The sequence below is a fragment of the Manis pentadactyla genome, chromosome 7 (assembly GCF_030020395.1).
Source record: "Manis pentadactyla isolate mManPen7 chromosome 7, mManPen7.hap1, whole genome shotgun sequence".
NCBI lineage: Eukaryota > Metazoa > Chordata > Mammalia > Pholidota > Manidae > Manis > Manis pentadactyla.
Window position 1 is genome coordinate 120,708,199 of NC_080025.1, and position 21,135 is coordinate 120,729,333.

General features: G+C 36.7%; 1 protein-coding gene across 2 annotated transcripts in view; it reads right to left on the minus strand.

Annotated features, from left to right (window-relative positions):
• The window catches only part of FAM3C (FAM3 metabolism regulating signaling molecule C), a 46,133-nt gene that overhangs the window by 13,272 nt on the left and 11,726 nt on the right, over nucleotides 1-21,135 (minus strand). For both annotated transcript variants that reach the window (XM_036905652.2, XM_036905653.2), the window contains exons 3-5: nucleotides 18,078-18,182; nucleotides 11,546-11,575; nucleotides 10,514-10,637 (exon numbers count right to left, since the gene is read on the minus strand). In XM_036905652.2, coding sequence (XP_036761547.1) covers nucleotides 10,514-10,637; nucleotides 11,546-11,575; nucleotides 18,078-18,182 — 259 coding nt within the window. The remainder of the gene's footprint in view (nucleotides 1-10,513; nucleotides 10,638-11,545; nucleotides 11,576-18,077; nucleotides 18,183-21,135) is intronic.

The window sequence follows — 21,135 nt, forward strand, 5'->3', positions numbered from 1 at the left end:
TATCACAGGGGAGATTTAAAGGTCTCTACTAAAGTCAGAAAAGACAGTCTAATATTAAATAATTTTAAAGTAATGTAAGATTTCATTTGTAGAAATATACATATTAAAAAGTATCAGGGCTGAAACACTAGACTATTTCTTGCTGCTCTTCATCAGATTATAAAATACCATTTTAGAAAATCCTTCAAAAAGAAAAGAAATCCTGCCATTTACAACAACATGGATGGACCTAGAGGGTATTATGCTCAGTGAAATAAGTCAGGCAGAGAAAGACAAATACCATATGATTTCGCTTATTTGTGGAATATAATACAAAGCAAAACAGAAGGAACAAAACAGCAGTAGACTTATAGACACTGAGAAGTGACTGGTGGTTACCATGGGGAGGGGGAGGTGTGAAGGGGCTAAAGGGGCACAAATATTCTCACTCATAACAAAGGTTGGTCATGGGGTTAGTAGTACAGCATGGAGAATATAGCCAGGATTCTGTAACATCTTCCTATGTTGACAGATAGTAACTGCACTAGTTGGGGTGAGGATTTAATTATATGGTAACTGTTGAACCCACTGTGTCGTACAATTAAAACTAACATAAGACTGTATATCAATAAAAAAAAGAAAGAAAAAAGAAAAAAATCCTTAAAACATGTGGACATTATGCACATATTCTGCACCATTCTCAAGGGATCAAACAGTAATCGATAATCTCTTTTCTACTTTCTACAATATCAATGTGACATGAAAACAGAAGTGAGATGCTACCCAGTTCCTTTAATACCTGAAAGCAAGAAGAGTTTCACCTAATTGTGAACATTCTCTTAGTGATTATCAGTGTAAATTTCTCTATACCCAGAAGAAGGAATATTGTATTCGTGTAATTACTCCATCTAACCACAGTCACTTTGTACTGTCACGTCTGAGACAATCAACATCCTCTGGCAGCTCAAGGACCCTTCCATTAGGACAATGACACTGTGAAATGGAAGGTGCAAGTGAAATATTTGCTTGTTATCAGTTCAGTTTGTTAAATCAGAATTATTAAGCTAAAACTGCAGGTACCTTAATTCGAAAAACTCAAGGTAACAGTAATACTACCAGTGGTGTGCTGTTCAATAATTAACAACTGGTTTGAGGTTGGTGGAGAGGGGTGGAATATGCATGTATGTGAATACACACACATCCATATATGACACATTTATACATACATTTATACATATAAAGGTTCCTAGTGTACTATAAATTCTACTGATGTAAAGTGTTTGTAGCACACAATCCCACAAATAATTAAGTCTATAATACTATTTATAAATTCTACATAGCCAAATGGTTCTCACAAAATGTGTTAGTTGAGTTTCACGGACCCCTTTATAGCTAACCTCTGGTTACAAGTGCAGTTCCAACACAAATGTTGGATGATATTTCATTTGAAGAGTAAGACACAGTAAGGCAAAACAATGAAGATGTATGTTGGAATTTCACTTGTCTGTCAGTGATGTGGTGATGTTTTTGCTGAATCACATAATAAGTTCTCAAGTACTAGAAGACAATTTCCTCAATATTTTGTGCTACTCACAATAGCTATAGATGTAACATTTTTAAGCTTAATCTGTATAATTAACATTTTCTCCCTCACTTTCTTAAATCTAGACCTTTAGTCAGCACCCTTTTTCTGTTAGAAGCCAGACAGTAAATATCAAAAGCAACCCACTAAAAAAAGCAAAGAAATACACTAAAAAAATACTATAAATAAATCAAGAAACTTCTAAAATATGTCTATATAATTCAAAGGAAGGCATAAAAAGAAAACAGAGAAGCAAAAAAAGAGAACAGAAAATAAAATGAATAAAATGGCAGGCTTAATTTCTAACATGTCAATTAAAATAAATGTTAATAGTTTAAATGTACCAAATAAAGAGAAATTGGCACAGTGGATTAAAGCAGGACCCAACTACATGTTGTCTATAAGGAACTCTTTTTATTGACATATTTTTAACAATTTAAAATTGTATATATTTAAGTGTACAATTTGATATAAATATACATTGAATATGTAATATATAATGTAATATATAATATATAATGTAATGAAATAATCACTATCAAGCTAATAAATATATCCATCACCTAGTTACCTTGTTTGTGTCTGCATGGTGATCCTTCTTAGTAAACCTGAAGTAAACAATAGATCTCTAGAACTTATTCATCTTGTGTAAACATAACTTTGTACCCCCTGACCAACATCTCCCCATTTACTACTCCCCCAAGTCCCTGGTATCCACCATTCTACTCTCTGCTTCAATGGGTTTGACTATTTTAGATTCCACATGTAAGAAAGAGGGATCATGCAATATTTGTTTTTCTGTGTATGGCTTATCTCACAACATCCTCCAGGTCCACTCATGTTGTCACAAATGGTGGAATTTCCTTCTTTTATTTGGCTGAATCATATTCCATCGCACTTATAAACACACTATGTTTTCCTTCCGTATTGATCTGATGACAGACATTTAGATTGTTTCCATATCTCACCTACTGTGAATAATCCTACAGTGAACATGGGGGTCCAGATATATCTCAGTCGTTTCAGTTTCACTGAATATAATATCCAGAAATGGGATTGCCACATCCTAAAATAGTTCTTTTTTTATTTTTTTTGAATAACCTCCAGACTTTTCCATGATGGCCTTACCAATTTACATTCCTACCTACAGTCTCTGTGTCAACACTTGCTATCTTTCGTCTTTCTGGTAACAGTCCTCCAAATGGGCACGAGGTGGTATTTCATTGTGGTTTTCATTTGCATTTCCTTAATGACTAGTGATGTCATTTCACTTATTCATAATACCTATCGGTTATTTATATATGTTCTTCTAAGAAATGTCTATTTAGATCCTTTGTTCATTTTTTAATCAAGTTGTTTGGTTTTTTTGTTAGTGAGTTGTATGACTTCCTTATATTTTTTTGCATATTAATCTCTTTTGAGATTATGGTTGCAAATATTTTCTCCCTTTCTATAAGATGACTTTTCATTTTGTCAATTGTTTCCTTTGTTGTGAAAAAGTGACTTAGTTTGATGTAATCCTACATTATTTTTTGCTTGTGTTGCCTGTGCTTTTGGTGTCATACCCAAAAACAATCATTGTCCAGCTCACTGTCATGAAGCTTTTTCCCCTGTATTTTCTTCCATTAGCTTACAGTTTTGGTCAAAAAACTTACTTTAAATATAATGACTTACATAGGTAAAGTAAAATGGGTAGAAAGAGATGTATCATGAAAACAATAATCAAAAGCAGAATTTTAACTCAATAAGAAACAATATAAAAAATGGGCAAAGAGTTTGAATAGACATTTCTCCAAAGAAGATACATAAAGATGCTAGACATCAGGGAAATGAAAAGTGAAACCACAGTGAGATACCACTTCACATCTGTCATTGAGAAGTTGGATGATAAAAGTGTTATGTGGAGAAACTGGGACCCTTGTCTACTACTGGTGGAAAGGTAAATTGGAACAGCCACTTGGAAAACAACCTGGCAGCTAGCTGCTCAGATAGTTAAACATTGAATTACCATAAGAACTACAATCTATTCCTAAGTATATATAAATAAGAGAAATGAAAACATACATCCATACAAAAACTTATATAAAAATATTTATAGAAACATTATTAAATCAAAACATGGAAACAATTTGTTTTCCAAATGTCCATTAATTGATGAATGGATAAACAAATGTGATAGATCTATACAATGGAGAATTATTCAGTTATAAAAAGGAATGTAGTACTGATACATACTACAACATGAATGAACCTTGAAAACACTATACTAAGTAACAGTGCTTCACAGAAAAAAAACAACATATAATAGCTTGCATATGAAATGTCCAAAATAGGCAAATCAATAGATACAGAAAGCAAAATAGTGATCACTTAGGGATGTCTAGGGGACATGGGAGAAGGGAGGGGGGTAGGATTGGAACAGGGAAGGAAGGCAAAAGCTAAAAGGCAGAGAGTTTCTTTTTGTGACATAAAAATGTTCTAAAACTGACTGAAGGTTGCACATATCTGTGAATATACTAAAATCCAATGACCATATACTTCAAATGATTGAATTGTATGACATGTGAATTCTATCTCAATAAAGCTGTTCAAACCGAAGAAAACAAGAATGGCTCTATTAACATCAATTAAAATAGACTTCAGAGCAAAGAAAATGACCAGAGACAGAGATTACATAATGACTGAAGGGTCAATTCAGCAAGAGGACACAACAATCTTAAGTGTGTATATACCAAGCAATTGAGGTACAAAATATGTGAATCAAAACCAGACAGAACTGACAGGAGAACAATCCTACAATTACAGCTGGACAAGTGAAGAACCCTCTTTCAACAACTGTTGGACAGAAAATTTTCAAGGGTACAGAAGAACTCAAAACAGCATTAACCAACAGGGTCTAATTGACATTAAAAGAACAATCTACCCAGCAATGGCAGAATATACATTCTTTTCAAGTGCTCATGGAGTATATACTAAGAAAGACAATATTATGGACCATAAAATAAACCTCAACAAATTTAAAAGAACTGAAATCACACCAAGTTGTGTTCTGTGACCACAATGAAATCAGTAACAGAAAAGTAACAGGAAAATATCCAAACACTTGGAAACTAAACAACATACTTCCAAATAATCCATGGGTCAAAGAGGAAGTCTTAAGGGAAATTAAACACACTCAACCGAATAGAAAATACAACTTACTAAAATTTATGAGACATAGCTAAAAGAATACTGAGAAAAGAATTTCTATCACTAAGTGCTGACATTTAAAAAGGAAGTTTCAAATGAATAGGCCGTGTCAAGAAGCTACAAAGAATGAAATAAACCTAAAACAAGTTGAATGAAAGAAACTTAAAGAGCAGAAATGAATGGAATTGAAAAGAGAAAAAGAATATCAATGGAATTTAAAAGAGAAAAATGAAGAATAACAATGAAACGAAAAGCTGGTCTTTGAAAATATCAGTAAAATTAACAAGCCTTTAGTAATACTGACATAGGAAGAAAGAGAAGACACAAATCACCAGTCTCAGAAATGAAGTGGGGATCATCACAGACACTGCCAACATTAAAGGATAATGAAGGAATGCTATGAACAACTCTACACATGTAAATTTGACAACTTAGATGAATTGTACCAATACCTCAGTAAGTACTGATACCACTTACCCATTATGAAACAGATCATTTAAACAGTCCCATAATTACCAGATATTGAATTCATAGTTCATAAACTCGCCTTCAGAAAATTTCCAAGCCCAGACGGTTTCACTGGCAACTTTAACCAAATATTTTAAAAATGAATTAATACCACTTTTACACAAAATCTTTCAAAAATAGAAAAGAGTACTTCCCGATTTATGTTATAAAGCCTGTATTACAATGACACCCAAATGAGAATAAGACATTACAAGAATGTCTTATGTAATATACAGGCAAATGTGTATGTCTTATTAATATGCAGGCATAAATCCTTAACAAAACATTAGTAAAAAGACTGGAAAGGAAGAAATGGAACTGTCTTTATTTACAGATTATGTTTGTCTATATAGATAGTCCCAAGGAATCTACAAAAACAAAAACATAACCTCTGAGAAGAAATTCAGCAAAGTTACAAGATATAAGACCAACATACAAAAACGAGTTGTGTGTCTATATACTAACAATGAATATATATAGAAACTGAAATTAAAAAGATGTTCAACTTCAGTAGCCATAAGGAAAAGAAAACTGAGATACCACTACACACCTGTTAGAACAGCTAAAAGTCACCAAATGCCAGCAAGTATACAGAGAAACTAGATCCCTCACACGTTGCTGGTGGCAATGTAAAATGGTGTACTCTGGAAGATGTCTGGCAGTTTCTTACAAAACTAAACATTCATTTATCACAGAGAAATAAAAGCATATGTTCACATAAAAATCTGTGATTGCTCATAGCAGTTTTATAGGCAATAACAGCAAATAACTGGAAACAGCTGATTTGTTTGTTTGAGAAACAGGTGATGAATGAATTGTAACACATCCACACCACAGAATATTACTCAGCAATAAAAAGGAGCAAGTTATTAATATGCACCAATATTTCAAGGCATATGCTGAGTGAAAAAAGCCAATCTCAAATGGTCTCATACTGTATAATTCTATTCACAAAATATTTTAAAAAACATAAAAATGACAGAAACAATAAGCAGAGTAGTGGTAGCCCGGGGTCCGTAATGGTGGGGGATGACTGTAACAGGGTGGTATGAGAGAGATCTCTGTCGCCATGGAATAATTCTGTATCTCAATTGCTATATTGGTTACATGGATTTGCACAGGCGATAAAAATGACACAGAACTATGTGCAAACAATGACAATTTCCTGGTTCTGATACACTATAATTACATAAGATATAACCACTGGAAAATGTGGGTGAAGAGTACATGAATTGCTCTCTACTGTCTTTGCAACCACCTGTGATTTCTGTTATTATTTAAAAAACAAAAAAACCCTGCAAGTCCATTAAAAAAGGAAAAGCACAAATATCTGGTTTTAAAAATCACAGTAGAATATAACTATTTATCTACCCATACTGGTTGCATTGCCTGCCTTCACTGTCATTCTCTAAAATGTACATGTAGTGAAGCATAGGCCTTTTATTAATGGATGTGCAAGACTAGTTATGAAGGGTGGGCCGTACGAGGACCAAACAAATCTGCACAGGAGGGAAGTTTCAAAATGCATTTGCTTTGCTCCTTTCAGAAATATAACAGATAAGTGAACTCCATCGTTAATCTTAAGAAGCAATGTCAGATTAGTAATTAAATGTCACAGTGTCTTTTCCAAGGAGAGGTCATCTCAGAGCACGCTGCTGCGTCTTTCAGCGCAGGAAGGCAACAAAGAGGCGCTATGACACACACTTCCCACCAGAGGGCGGTAGCTTACCAAGTTTTAAGAACTTCAGTTCAGCCAGGGAAAGTACACTCAGCAAACGACAAACCACTGAGATTTTCAGGGCACAGGTTAGGCACTCTTACTATAGTAACACAAGGTAAACTATTTTCTTTTATCCTTCATGAATATGAAGGTTTTCCCACCACCACTCCACTACTCCAAGCAAAAATCTAAAAAAAATGATTATGTAATCTCTACACAGATTCTAACATCTTTGAATCTAATTTTGTTTGAAATTCTTACTATATATTCGACTATTAAATCTTAAAATTAGTTTAGAGCAGGGCTTAACAAACTACAGCCTATGAGCCAAATCTAGCCAGCTGAATGTTCTTTGTTTTACTATTCAGCTTAGAATGATTTTTACATTCTAATGAGCTTAGAATGGTTTTTACATTTTTAATGTCTACATTTTAAATGATTATACAAGTACCTATGTAATGACTCTTGATTTTAGGTTTCCACCCTGACAGCAGAAAATACTATCTGGTCCCTCAAGGTTAAAAAAAAAAAGAAAAAAAGTGCCTTCAAAAAGCAGTCTACTATATATTCCTGTACCAAACATTAAGATTATAAAAGGTGAAATACTATTCTTAGTATCTTCATATAAACTGAAATCAACTGAGTATATGCCTAAAATAAAAGCTCTATCTTGAACATAACTAAACTCTATCGGTTCTCTAATTCAAAAGAAAAAGAAGCTAAAATTTCTGTATTGTGTGGTACCTTGTGTTTATACCCAGGATTTTCTATTTCTAACTAATGAGAAGTCTGAAGTCCATTTTCATCTCCATAATGTATCTTTGACTGAATCTATCTGTCCTTAAAACCTTGACCATGACCTTAATCGTAACCATATTTTGTCTTCATTGGGATTTCTCAAATTCAGTCTACGGTGGGACCAGGCTCCTGGCAATTCATGTGGAGGGGCCGTCCAGAGTGCCGTACAATGCCTAAGAGCACCCCAACCTCTGCAAGTAGTACCTCCCCAGCTGTGACATCCCCAGATGTCCCCAGGTATTGACAAATGTTCCTGAGGGAGCAAAATCACCCCCACTGAGAAGCACTGACCCGGATCAGCAGTCTCCAAAATGAGTTAGTATGCACACAGAGCACACGCAGGCAAGTGTTAGAATTTCTACTTCAGTATTTTTCGTAATCCTAGAAGAAGTAATTTCTACTTCCATATGTTAGTGAGCACACATACCAAACATGTCTGCTAACAAAGGAGGCAGCAGTATAAAGAGCTGTGGCGGCAACTGCCAACAGCCTTCCAGGTGTTCTATTCTACTTCTCTCATCATTTTACACAGCAGATAATTTTTTTCTATCAAGACAGGCTGCAATTTGAAAACCTTCAACTCAACAATTGGACAAAGTTCTCACGTCTTTACCTGCATGGCCTATACATTCCTACTATCCTGCCCCTTAGTCATGTCTCTCTAGCCAGCTCTTCCCACTTTAAGGACTTTAACATGCAATTCCTTCTGTCTAGAATATTCTTTCCTTTCTTTAGTTCTCAGACTAAACATCACTATCTGAGAGAAACTATTCCTTGAGCCACTCAACCTAAAGTTGGATGCCTCAACCTCATGTCACTCACCCCACCAGGATTCGCCACACCCTCTGCTATAGTACTACAATTTGCAATTATTTATTTGCATTTACTTCTTAAGTATCTGCCTCCCCTACTAGACTGTAAGTTCCATGAGAGCAGGGATCATACTCAATAACTACATGTTGAATAAATAAGTGATGCTAAGAAAATCAAGGCTCTTCTCTTACATTTTCTGTTGGAAAAAGCTTCAATTCCAAAACAGAATGCATTGGAAAAAGTATTGGACTGTGAATGGTTTCTGCAGTTTCTCCACTAGGGATTCCTAGTCCTCCTTCAGGGACCAGATTTCAGGGCCTAAAGCATAGCTATAAAATCTCATCAATTATTTAATCCCTCATGGGAATGGCAGAATGATTTCTGAAATAAGATGGATGGGTGGCCTGCCTCAATTTTACAGTTAAAGAAACCGAAATGCAAATTCTACATGACATGCCTACCATGACAGCCAAATCCCCTGGCTGTGAGCCCAGGATTTATTCTCCCAGACTCCATTGCCTATATATGGACATTTTTCCTTTTGACCTATATAATCTGTGTACAGAAAACCAGCTAGTAAAAACATTTGATCTCTTCTTTGCATTAAAACTAACATGCTTCAAGAGAGTAGAGGAGGTCTCCAAAGACAATCAATCTACCATAGGTTAGTCATTCTAAGAGAACTTTCTACCTGTTCTTCAGAATCACACTTCAGTCCTCTTTAGCCAAGGCAAAAAAGGGGAATGGGAACATCTAAGGTAATGGGAAGGGTATTTAATGTAAAATCTACAAACTTCTAAAATCCAAGTGCTTTATTGCATAATTCAGTAAAACAAGACTATTATAAAAAATCAGAAGAGATTAACAATGGATTATCAACAGCATGAAGGAAAAGAAAGGAAATGAGCAGGGACCTTAAAAAACACCTGGCTCAGGCCTCCAATTTTAAAAGAAAAGTACTTCTAAGAGGCTAAGTAACCCACCCTTGGCTAACTGAAAAAGGGAGTTAACATAAAAATTTAAGAGCTTTATATACACAAAACCCTGGGAGAAAATGCCTAGTTTCCTCCCATCTGTAAAATTGCTTCTTTTTCTACATAATTAGTGGCATATTTATTTACTTACATGAAGTTTAAAAAAAGTTCACATACCTAATTTTCCAGGCAAGCACAGATTAAAAACAACCAACTAAAAGTAGGGCTTTTGACATGAGAGGCAGCGACTTCATGTTACAAGTGATAGCTTACACTGAGAGAAGAGACTGAAAAACCTAGAAACTGTACTTAGTAAAGCCTCTCAATATACGAAAGCATTCAGTTAGTGGCAAGCGGTTCTGTGCCACTAGAGACTTTAGCTTGTATCTCACACTTCAACAAGCAGCATTCAAACACTTAAAATAAAAGATGCTGTTTTCAAGATAAAGCATTCATTATTGAGGGCAGTGCTGTCCAACAGGACTTTTTGCAGTGACAGAATGCTCTCTGTCCTGTTCAGTCTGGTAGGCATGAGCCCTGTGTGGCTACTGAGCACTTGAAATGTAGCTAGTGCACCGGAGGAACTGAACTTTTAAGTTAAATTAATGTAAATGGATTAACTTTTCCCCTATTTACTTAAGATTCAAAATTCAATGGCCACATTGTCTATGGCTACCAGATAGGACAGCACAGATCTAGAGAATTTGGTCAGAGGAGATTCCTTATCTAAACACAAAGCTGGATATGCTGTGCCTCTATGTCACTAACACAACACTTAGGAATTTTAAGATTTCCTGAATGTGTGCGGAGAACACTATAATGAAAATTTAAATCACTTTCCTTTAGAAAAAGTATGCCCAATACATTTTCAAAAGATGCACTAAATTCAGATTCAATGTGCTGTAACTGAATAGCACGCCGTATACTTCCAAACTGATAATAAATACTTACACGTTGTCTTCTAGGCAGATTTTGGGTCCCACAACATTGGCTGCTCCACTTGCCATTTTAAAAGCAAAATGCTTCTCAGGGCAAGCTTTTGAGATCCCACATTTATATCTGGGTGGTTTTGTAGCTTTGGGTGAAAAAAATTTAACAAAAAAATGTTAACAGACTCTATTATCAGTTTGTTTCACATCTCGAACCACAAAGGGCACTATGCAAAACACCAAGATATAAATACCTTAAAATACATGCTAGGATTTTTTTTTTCCCTGAAGGTTTCAAAGGAACCTTAAAACAACCCAAAAAAGCAGGACTTCCTAGGAAACAAGTTAATAACTGACATAAATGGATCAAGTCACGTGATCTTCATAAGGGTAATAAACACATTTCACCTGATTATTTTTAAGGTGATTTTTAAAAATCCAGAAGGGGGAGGTTCTGAACTGTTACTTTGCATTTCTAGCTATATATGTCCAACAAATAGTTACCTCCAGGACCAGAAAAAACCCTAATGCATCACTGAGTATCTGCTCATGTACTAGTTTTAACCAGGAATTCTTTTTTATTTTTTTATTAAGGTATTATTGATATACAATCTTATGCTTAGGTTTCACATGAGCAACACTGTGGTTACTAGACTCCCCCTATTATCAAGTCCCCACCACATACCCCATCACAGTCACTGTCCATCAGCATAGTAGGATTCTATAGAGTCACTACTTGTCTTCTGTGGGCCATACTGCCTTCTCCGTGCCCACCTCCATAATGTGTGCTAATCATAATACCCCTTAATAACCAAGAATTCTTTTACACACTTTCTGTACTTACAATACCTAAACTAAAAAAATACCCATATATCCATTATGAATAATTACCAAGAATATTAAGCTGTTCAATCAAATAGCATCCTTATAACTTTGAAAAGTAGTTTCTAAATCAGTTTTTCTCAGCTGAAGCATCTCCATTATTTGTATATAAATTCTCATATGCTTAAAACCAGAATAAACCATCTGCAAAATAGTAAGAAGAAATACTTACAACGCGTAGCTGTGTCCAATGCTGACCTTGCTAAGAAAAAACAAACATTATCTTTGTTAGAAGGAATAAGGCAATGGGCAAGCATCCACCTTTAAAACATATTTGGAGCTAATGGGTCTACCAGAATGAAAGTGTTTGGATTATTGCTCAGTATGCAGTTAATAAAACATGAATATGAAAACAATAATAAATAAAATATAATATTTGAAGGAAAAGTGAGAAAGTACCTTTAGGCCGCATAATTCACTACAAACAACCATGAAGAGAAATTTTGGAGGGTAGTACTTTATTAGTGATAGAATATTTTATTTTTACGTACATACTTTGTTTTTTAATTTTAGTTATGAAAATTTAAACCCAATCAGAAAGTTATTTCAAATTTAACTTCTTAGAATTTACTTTTAATTTTTTCCCAGCTTTCCTGAGATATGACACATAACATTATCTAAGTTTAGGTATATACAATATGTTGATTTGACATATTTATAAATTGCAAAATGATGACCACTATAGTGTTAGCTACCATTTCAATCCTATCACATAGTTACCATTTCTTTTTTGTGGTAAGAACATTTAAGATCCACTGCCTTAGAAATATTCAAATGTATGATACAGTATTATTAGTTAAAATCACCATGCTGTATACATCAAGTCCCAAACATGTTAATCTTATAAAGGGAATTTGTATACTTACAGCAACATACCCATTACCCCCACCCCCTAACCCTTGGTAACCACCTTTCTACTCTATTTCTGAGTTTGTCCTTTTTAGATTCCACATATAAGTGGTATCCTACAGTATTTCAAACTTCCCTTTAAATATATACTTTGTAAGTATTAGGGTGTTTACAAGTTGTGGCTGCTGTGTATGGTGTTGTATACACATACATATAATGTGCTGGAGAATATATATAAACCTTAGAGGTTAGGCAAGGAGATTGATGGGAGACACGGATGGACGGACAGACACACACACACACACACATAGGAGAGTGCCAGTGGGGCGCTTTAACTTCTCTAAAACAGAGATAAATGGGTGAAATAAAAATATTAAGGTAAATTACTAAGAGTTTTGCAATTTATCAGTTCAAGGATGCCAGAATCTGAACCTTAACTTCAATGCAATAGATCTCAAACTGGCCACCTACACTTAGAGCTTTTTAAGGGCACTAACATCTGATCCCACCCCAGGAAATTACAATTCAGATCATCAACAGTATTGTGGAACAGTCATTTCCTGATCTGGCTTATAATAAGCATGTGGTGTCATAAACGTTTGCCAGCTTTGACTATAAATAGTCTAAGCTTTTAGTTCTGTACTATTTTTTAGATAAATGCAAATTTCCTGTAAGTCTCATACTCAAACTGGAGAACAGAGAGTTAAAGTGGAGAAATAACATAGAAATATTTGAAAAAGAGGAAAATGGCCAAGTAAGGGAAGGCTCATTCACTCTGTAGGATGATCAGAATATTATGCACCATTGAAGTGATAAAGGTGATAGAGTAATACGGAAAAAGTATAATGCACAGAATAGAGCAGAAAACAAACTTTATCTGTAAGTACTGAAAATATTCATGGAAAAGGACATAATACACTTGAAAGAAAGAAACAAAAAATGATCAGTTAGTAAATTAGGGTCTTGGGATTACTGGGGCTCATTCTTTCAATTTCCTTAATTGTATCGTTTCTTTCTTAATTATGCCATAAAAGGGACAAAATCATTCAGAGATCATCTGGTCCAATGTTTTCACTTTAGTAAACGAGGAAACAAAAGCCCACAAGTGATCAGCAACCACTGATTAGCAGCATGAAGACTAGAAACTCTCATGTGCATATAGTACAGACTTGATCATCATCCATATTTTAAAGAAAAAGCCAGGACAGGGAGCTCTGAGAACAACCCTTCCAGCTGCAGAGGGGGTAATAGGCTCAAGACAAGGGGGCTACAAGGACATGGACATGGCTGGAGAAATCCAGATAAAAGGGTACTGGCTTGAACAAATGTAGTGGCTATGGCTTTGAAAGCAGCAGACAGGTTCAGCTAAGGGAGCAACACTGACGGGATTTCGGAATAGACCAGATGGAGGCGTGACAGAAAGGGAGGAATCCAGTCTGTCTCTCTCAGATATTTGACTTTAGATGCATTCATTTATTCATGCACATGCCCCAGCGGCCACCACCACTATCGCTGGCCTCAAGATGTTCACAGTCTAGTGAGGAGACAGAGTGGGCGCTGGATGAGTTCTGGGTTGGAGCAGTTAATTTTAAGATACCTGGAGAAGATCCAAGTGGAAAAGTCTAGAAGCCAGGAGTAAATGAGATTTGGGATGAAGATACAACCTGGAAAATTAGCAAAGGATAAGGCCACCCACAGAGAGGATTTAAAGTGAGAAGAGGACTGAGGAGAGAAGCCTAGAGGGGTCATAATCAACTCCTGCTGCGGGGGGAGAGTGTGGCTGAGGAAAGGCAGGTAGAAGGAAAACCAGGGCTGAGCTTCTAAAATGGTCGAACTGATTTGCTGGTAAAACTTAAGAGGTGTTGAAAAAAAAACCAAACAAACAGTAAATGCTACTCAATTAAAAATTTTTACTTGGATACAATTTGGGGAAAAACAGTTTCTTCATCAGGCTTTTAAGTAAATAACATCAGCTCCTTTCAATGTGTGTACGAGTAAGGGGAGAAGACGCTAAACCTGTCGTGAAAGACTTCTTTCCAGATGAAACGAATTTTTATCCAATACTTAACAAATCCAAAAGCCCTCTTCCTAGGTTTGCAATTTAGAGAATTTTAATTCCTATGGGCCAAACAGGTAAATTTTCATAAATAAAAGCGTGTTTTCCATGTGAAGAGTATGCACACAGCATACAAACACAAGTCTTTTCTCCAACATGTATTCCTCAAATTACCTTGATAGCTTTTAATTTCTAATTTCTTTCAATATATGCAACTTTTCACATCAAGGAACAATAATAAACATTTCTGATTTGGTTTCATCAATGCATATCTTTCAACAACTCAGGCTAAAAAAATCAGAACTATTTTGTACTTTAGTTTTTAATAATATCTCAAGTAATTTATGTATATATTATTTCAACAGTTTAGATCTCAAAGGGTAAAAGAAGTCAACTCAATAGAACACTAAGTACTTACTACAGCATATATGCAAAAATAATTCGGACTGCTCAGTACATTTACTAGTTGTTAGATATCCATGGTGAATTGCAATCATAACTAATCATAACTAAGACTGGTAGATTATATCCATGTTGACATCCTGGTTGTGACATGGTACATAGTTTTATAAGACTTTACCAATATGACAAACTGGGTAAAGGGTACTCAGGCTCTCTCTTACTACTTCCTACAAATGCATGTGGATTTACAATCATCTCAAAATAAAAAGTTTTGTTAAAAACTTGTTTTGAAAAAAACCACAATTAATCTACTTTGGTAATTTCAACTACTAACTGAACAAAATGTTTCATTCTTCCCTTCTAGAAATAAGTTTGTTTTATATTTCTAAAACAGTACTATATAATCAACCTGACTTAAAACTCATAGAAACTATCATGTAAGTTATTATGCCAAGCTGGAAAAAACGGAAAAATTCACTACCAAAAGAACCATAGTTAATCTCATGGGTCCCCCTAGGATACAGATCATATAAATAATCCTAATGTCGAATTAAACTTGTTATCCTTTAGTAAAATAAGATGCTAAGCAAATGGCAAAGACAACCATATTACTATCTTTGCTTAATTATTCTGAACTAAGAATTAAAATATAACATACAAGTTAAACTTTCACCAATTCAATGGACTGGAATCCAGTAAAGTTTTGTGGAAACAGTGTATGACTTCTGTTATGACAACAAAATAAACCACCTGTCCTAAGAATGTCTAAGTCAAATAGCTAAAACATGCACAGTAAAACCTTGTTGGGTCCTAACATTAGGAAAAAATCAAAATGAAAATTAACTACCCTAGTTAAAGTAATTAATTATTTGGTCATAGCTGATGACCATTGGCTTTTCAACTAAGGCAGCTTCATGTGAATCCCACTTGGGAAATACACTTCCTCCCAACATAAAAATCCTAATCCTCAATCACCTACATTCATTCCCATTCAGTCAGCATTAACTACCTACAGGGCCCAGCGCTAGATGCTCGGTGAAGCCCCAGGAGATTACTGCCCTCCAGATTCATTCTCCAGGAAGGGGAGATGACTACATAAAAAAAAGAAATAGAGAAATTCTATGATGTAAGGCAAAATACAGTCAGTGCCAAACTGAGACAGAACTTCTTTGCATTAGAATGAACAGTTCAGGAAAAGGAGCAAGACATCCTCACAGGGAAAGAGGGAGGTTCAAATGCAATCTCTCTCAAGAAGGAGCATTTATGCAGTTTTGAAAAATGAGGAAGATTAAAGAGGAAAGGAAGAGCAGAAACACATGCAGGGTGAGAAGTGAGCATGAGCTAAGGCTGAGATAAGAAAGGACAGGACAGGGCCTGTCTGTGTCTGTAGCTCCTGGGCAGGTTGGCATAGCAGGTGGGAGGCAAGGGGTTGGGAGGGGTGGAGAAGAGAAGAGGTGAGAAAGGCAGGGTCAGGCTGTGGTCTGAGCGCCATCCTAAGCAGTGAGTTCTGATTTTGCTCTCCAATCATGGGAAGCACTACAGGTTGGTGAGTTCTACGAGAACCACTCTGGCAGAGGTGAGACAGGCAGCCATCAAAGATAAGAAACAGACCCAGCAGCTCCCTGTGATGTTTATGGAAACGGTCCAGATGGGATGACGATCCGAATGAGGCCAAAACCCTGTGGCTTCACCTAGCCTCTTCCCAACACTGGGCCTTCTCCCTAAGTAGTTTTTCTATTTGTACCAATGGTCCTGTGCCTCCCTTTTCTCAAGGGTCTTCCTCTTCCTGTCTGTTCCATCTCTTCCCACTGATTTGTAATTCACTGAATCTTTGCCCAAAGCCCATAGATTAGTGAAAGTCTCTCCATCGCTTCAAAGAAGAAAAAAAGGTTCAGGTTGTTTCTGCCTCTTTCCTTACCAACAACCTGTCTTAAGAGAATTAGGTATACATATTTTTTCCACAGCAACACTGAAAAGTTTTCAATGCCCTCAATGTCTTTCTGCTTCATCATTCACCTAAAACCAGCTGAACGGTTTCAAACTCTCAGAGGACGCCAGGCCGGCCCCTTTGTAGTAAGAGAAGTATACAGACCACAGGAAATTAAGTCTCATATGCGTTATAATAACTACTCTATGTGGCTCCTGGATACTTCATTGTAAGGTGGGTGCTGAGAGCCAAACAGTTCAGGAGGAAAGTAACAATACATTAAGAGGAACGGGCAATTGGGGGGTGAGGGTGGGGGGTTCCATAACTTAGTAACATGAAAACTTGTAAGAAGATGGCCTGAAGGAATATGACTACAAATTAACATTTGAGAGATCACCAGTGTGGACGAGAACTCCAGCAAGGAGAGGCAAGATACTGCACTGATATTACTTGGGAATATGAAAGGCAGAATTCAGTGCAATACAAGGAAGTATTTTTAAGTAATCATTGTAAGAAAAGTCACCCGAAAATGTTCACTCAGATATTGATGACGGCAAGTCTGAATTGCCTAAAGCATTGATACTCAGTATGTGGTCCATGGGTAGGAACCTAAGCATCACCTGGGAGCTTGTTAGAAATGCTGATTCTCAGGCCCCATCCCAGACACTGACTCAGAATCTGCCTTTACCAAGGTTTCCTGGAGATTCCTCTGACATTAAAGTTTGAGAAACACTGATTTAAATGAGTCTTGAAACTAGATGTGAGAGAGAGTGAATTAGGTCTTGTGGATCCCTTCCAAATATTAATTTATGGAAAGCAAAACTCACTATTCTAAAGACCTCAGAGTTGTTTCATGGATTTCTGCCTACTAGGTCAAAACACTCACCTTTTGTGCATAATTTTTTAATGCCTTAATACTTCAAAGCTTATTCAAACATTTCAAATGTTAATTTATTCAAGATTTTTTTGAAAACTAAGTTAAGGTAGTATGATGACACATTTACAACATAGTAGTAAATAAACTGCTAACAAGAAAAATGTTGCAGAAGGAAAACAAAGATAGGAAAGATGGATTTCTATGGCTGGTATTCAAAATGCTTCATCATGATTCCTAATCACCTGCTAACTGAGGGCTAGATTTGGTCTCAAGTTTTCTAGCTGCCAACTCAAATTAGGTGTGGAATCTTCCAGAATGTGCATTTAAAATGCCATGATTAATGTCCCTAGGCATAAGTGAAACACACCCCATTAAATATATTCAAAATGTTGAACAGATGACTCATACTTCATAGTGAATTAATTGGAAGACTTTCTGTTTTGTATTTTAGAACAGTCTAATGAATCACACCAATAATTACATTTTCTTTTCTATACAGATTAAACAGCAGAGTTGACTCAATGTCGGTAACTGGTTAAAAACATAATCACATCAAAAATGAGATTTAAGAAAGGGGAAAAAATGAAACTTACCAAATAGGTTTCCTAAACTTGCATCCATTTTTATTTCAAATACTTGAGAAATAACATAAAATGTCAGTAAGAATACTGCCACAGCTACCACCAACTTCGCAGCACCTGAAGGGAGAAATAATTCAGCATGAGCTTTTGAGTCCACAGAACTTTTATCATGCATTTCTGTGAAAAATGTAAGCTTAAAAAGAAATTTCTGAAGATTAATAAATTTCTACTTTATATTTATTGGATCTCATTTTACTTGAGTTGTAAGAAAAACTGTACCAACAATCCATCAAGATAAGGGACTTCCCTGGTGAAGGAATTATTCCTTCTGGGTTCTGGTCCTCAGGCTGCCCCTAAGTTAAGTGGAACCTCGGGCAGATTGGCTGGCCACCTAGACACAGGACTGCCTGAGTCATGTGCCTCGTTTTCACATGCAAAAAAAAAATGACCTGCTATCAATTGCTGGCTGAATACAAAATTATCATGGCACTCAAACGCCACCAATATGTTGGATGACACATTCCTAATCCTTTTCAAATAAAAAGGGCAATACTGTACAGGAGTGATACAAAAACAGTGGACCTTCTGGAGACACTAAGACAACACACAGGATGTGCACTAAGCAAAGAGTTCTCGGGTGAAACGTGGCAGGTCTGCAGAGCATGTGGTACCCAAGCGTCGTATCTCATGGAGCAGCTTCGTAAGCGCTCTTGGTATGGTGGACAACAGAGTATCCCTCCTCATACCTGATGCCTACTCCAACACAGGCCTTGCCCACTCCAGGAGGACTTAATTTGGTACCTGTCACATACGCTGTGTGACGTGGCTGCATGGGAAGATCTGTGAAGACACGCTCAGTCTTTCCTATCTTTGTATCTTTAGTCATTTCTGAGTGCCTTACAAAGAGTCAACACTGCTATTAACTAATGACCTGTTGAATATGAATCATTATTGTCATTTTTCTCCACAGCTAAGCCATTCTAGGAAAGAAATAGAAAAATGCAAGATAGGAAAGGAAATGGAAAAATGACAGGAGAGGACCATTTTCCCCTGATGCTCAGGCTTCCAGAGCCACCTCCTGGGGTTACTTGAGAGCACTGGTAACACTGGTCTGTACATCTCCATCGCCTTACCAACGTTTACGCTGATCGGAAAGAGGCAGGCGGGATCGGCAGTCATCTCTGCACCGTCAAGGAGGCAGAAGCCCAGAGGTGAGGCGAGATTACAGGTAACTTAGGGGCAGCCTGAGGACCAGAACCCAGGGATCCTGAGTGCAGTGCTTCATACCGTCCCCCATCCTAACGCCAATGACCACATTCTCCTGAAAAACTATGCAAACCCAACTTGCTGGTAGGGAAGAAAGAGCTGTGTTCATTCTACTGTCATAACCCTCAGCCTAGGACCACGTCCTTAAAGGGAAAGGGAGGGAACGAGCTGATGAGCCAGCAGATTCTCAGAGCTCCTCATCTCTATGAGAAAGGCTCTAAATACCGGAATGAGACGGAAATGAGAAGGCAACGAGGCAGTCGAGGTATCTCCGCCCCCCTCCTTTCCTACCTTCTCTCTATCAAACACTGCTTCCTGGTTTCAGGAGCAACTACAAGTCGCCATTATTTTTAGTGTCTAAGGGAGTAAATACTAAGAGTTCAAGAGAAGGCTTTGAAGTCTTCCCCTAACAGGATGTAGCAGGAGAGCTTGCACATAGTAATACTCTCAACAAGTGTTTGCTAAATAGACGAATGACAACAGATCGCACTGTCCTTGATAATCTAAGAAAAGGGCTTGAAGACTATATTTCACAGGACAGTGCAAACACCTCCATTTCTAGCATTCATGGACATGTGCAACTAGAAACAACCTTTTCCTGTCCCTTAAGGCAGATGTATGAAATCTTCATTGTTCAAAATTAAAATATTAAGATGATAAGTTTATAATCTATGAAAGGTCTAGACGATTTACCAAGCTAAACCTGAGTCCACACAAATAAGCTATATGCATCATATATACATATATATATAATGCACTCACACACCACTTACTGAGTGACTCTAGAGAGCTAAACGTTTTATATAAGCATCTCATTTGCACAGCTTTTCAAGTTACTATTTTCATTTCGTGAGTAAGGAAAAGGCTACAAATTCAGATCACTTGCCTAAGGTCGTATAACTAGTCAGCAGCAGAACTGAGTCTTACACCAAGACCTATGTGCTTATCCTGGGCCACCAGAGGAACTAGGAGGAAGCAAAAGCCCTGGGGGAGGAAAAAGCGAGGCGGAGAAACTGAACTGGTAATAGAACAAACAGCCAGTCCCTGAGAGGAGCAGGCAGGTGAAGACCAGCAGAGCCTTGTAATGGCAGAGTTCCGGAGCTGGCCACCAGCCAGTTTTGCGCTGGGCAGGGCCTTAACCATACCACGCCACGGCTGCCATTCTTAACTTGCCATGAGACTCCCTCTTCCTTATAGTGATAGATGCACTAATCTGAGACTGCCTCAATTTTTCACAAACCAAAAGCATAACTTTAGACATTGCTGCCTCGCTGTAAGGATTATGGCTATGAGGATATGTCAAAGCAACCAGGGTATTTTTTAAAATTAGAAGAGATTAATTAGTAAAAGTAATAAACCAGAAGCTAATCTTTGTTACTCATTCATTAAAAGCAATCCCTGCAGACCTACACTAGGAACAGTGCCAAACATAAAATAAGCGCTCAGTGAATAGTTACTCATCAATTAACCTTGGTACTGTCAGAATCATAGAGAAGGACTAGATGGCGAAGTTAATTTCAACTAGAATAAATGTACAATTATGTGAGAAGGAGACACTTGCTTTATTTCCAATCACCATGCTTAACTCATGTACTTTTAAAATCATCTGGACACATGTGATCATAAATAGTCCTGCTGTCTTTAAAGATCATTTTAAAAAAGAAAAGACATAACGTGTTTTTTAAACCACAAACAAGCTCTTGGTTTCTGGGAATGTTTTCTTTCAGTAATTGTACAGCTACATATTCATGAAAGGATATTTTGTCCGTTCATGACCAAAGGACCCAGATTTTCAAATTTCTAC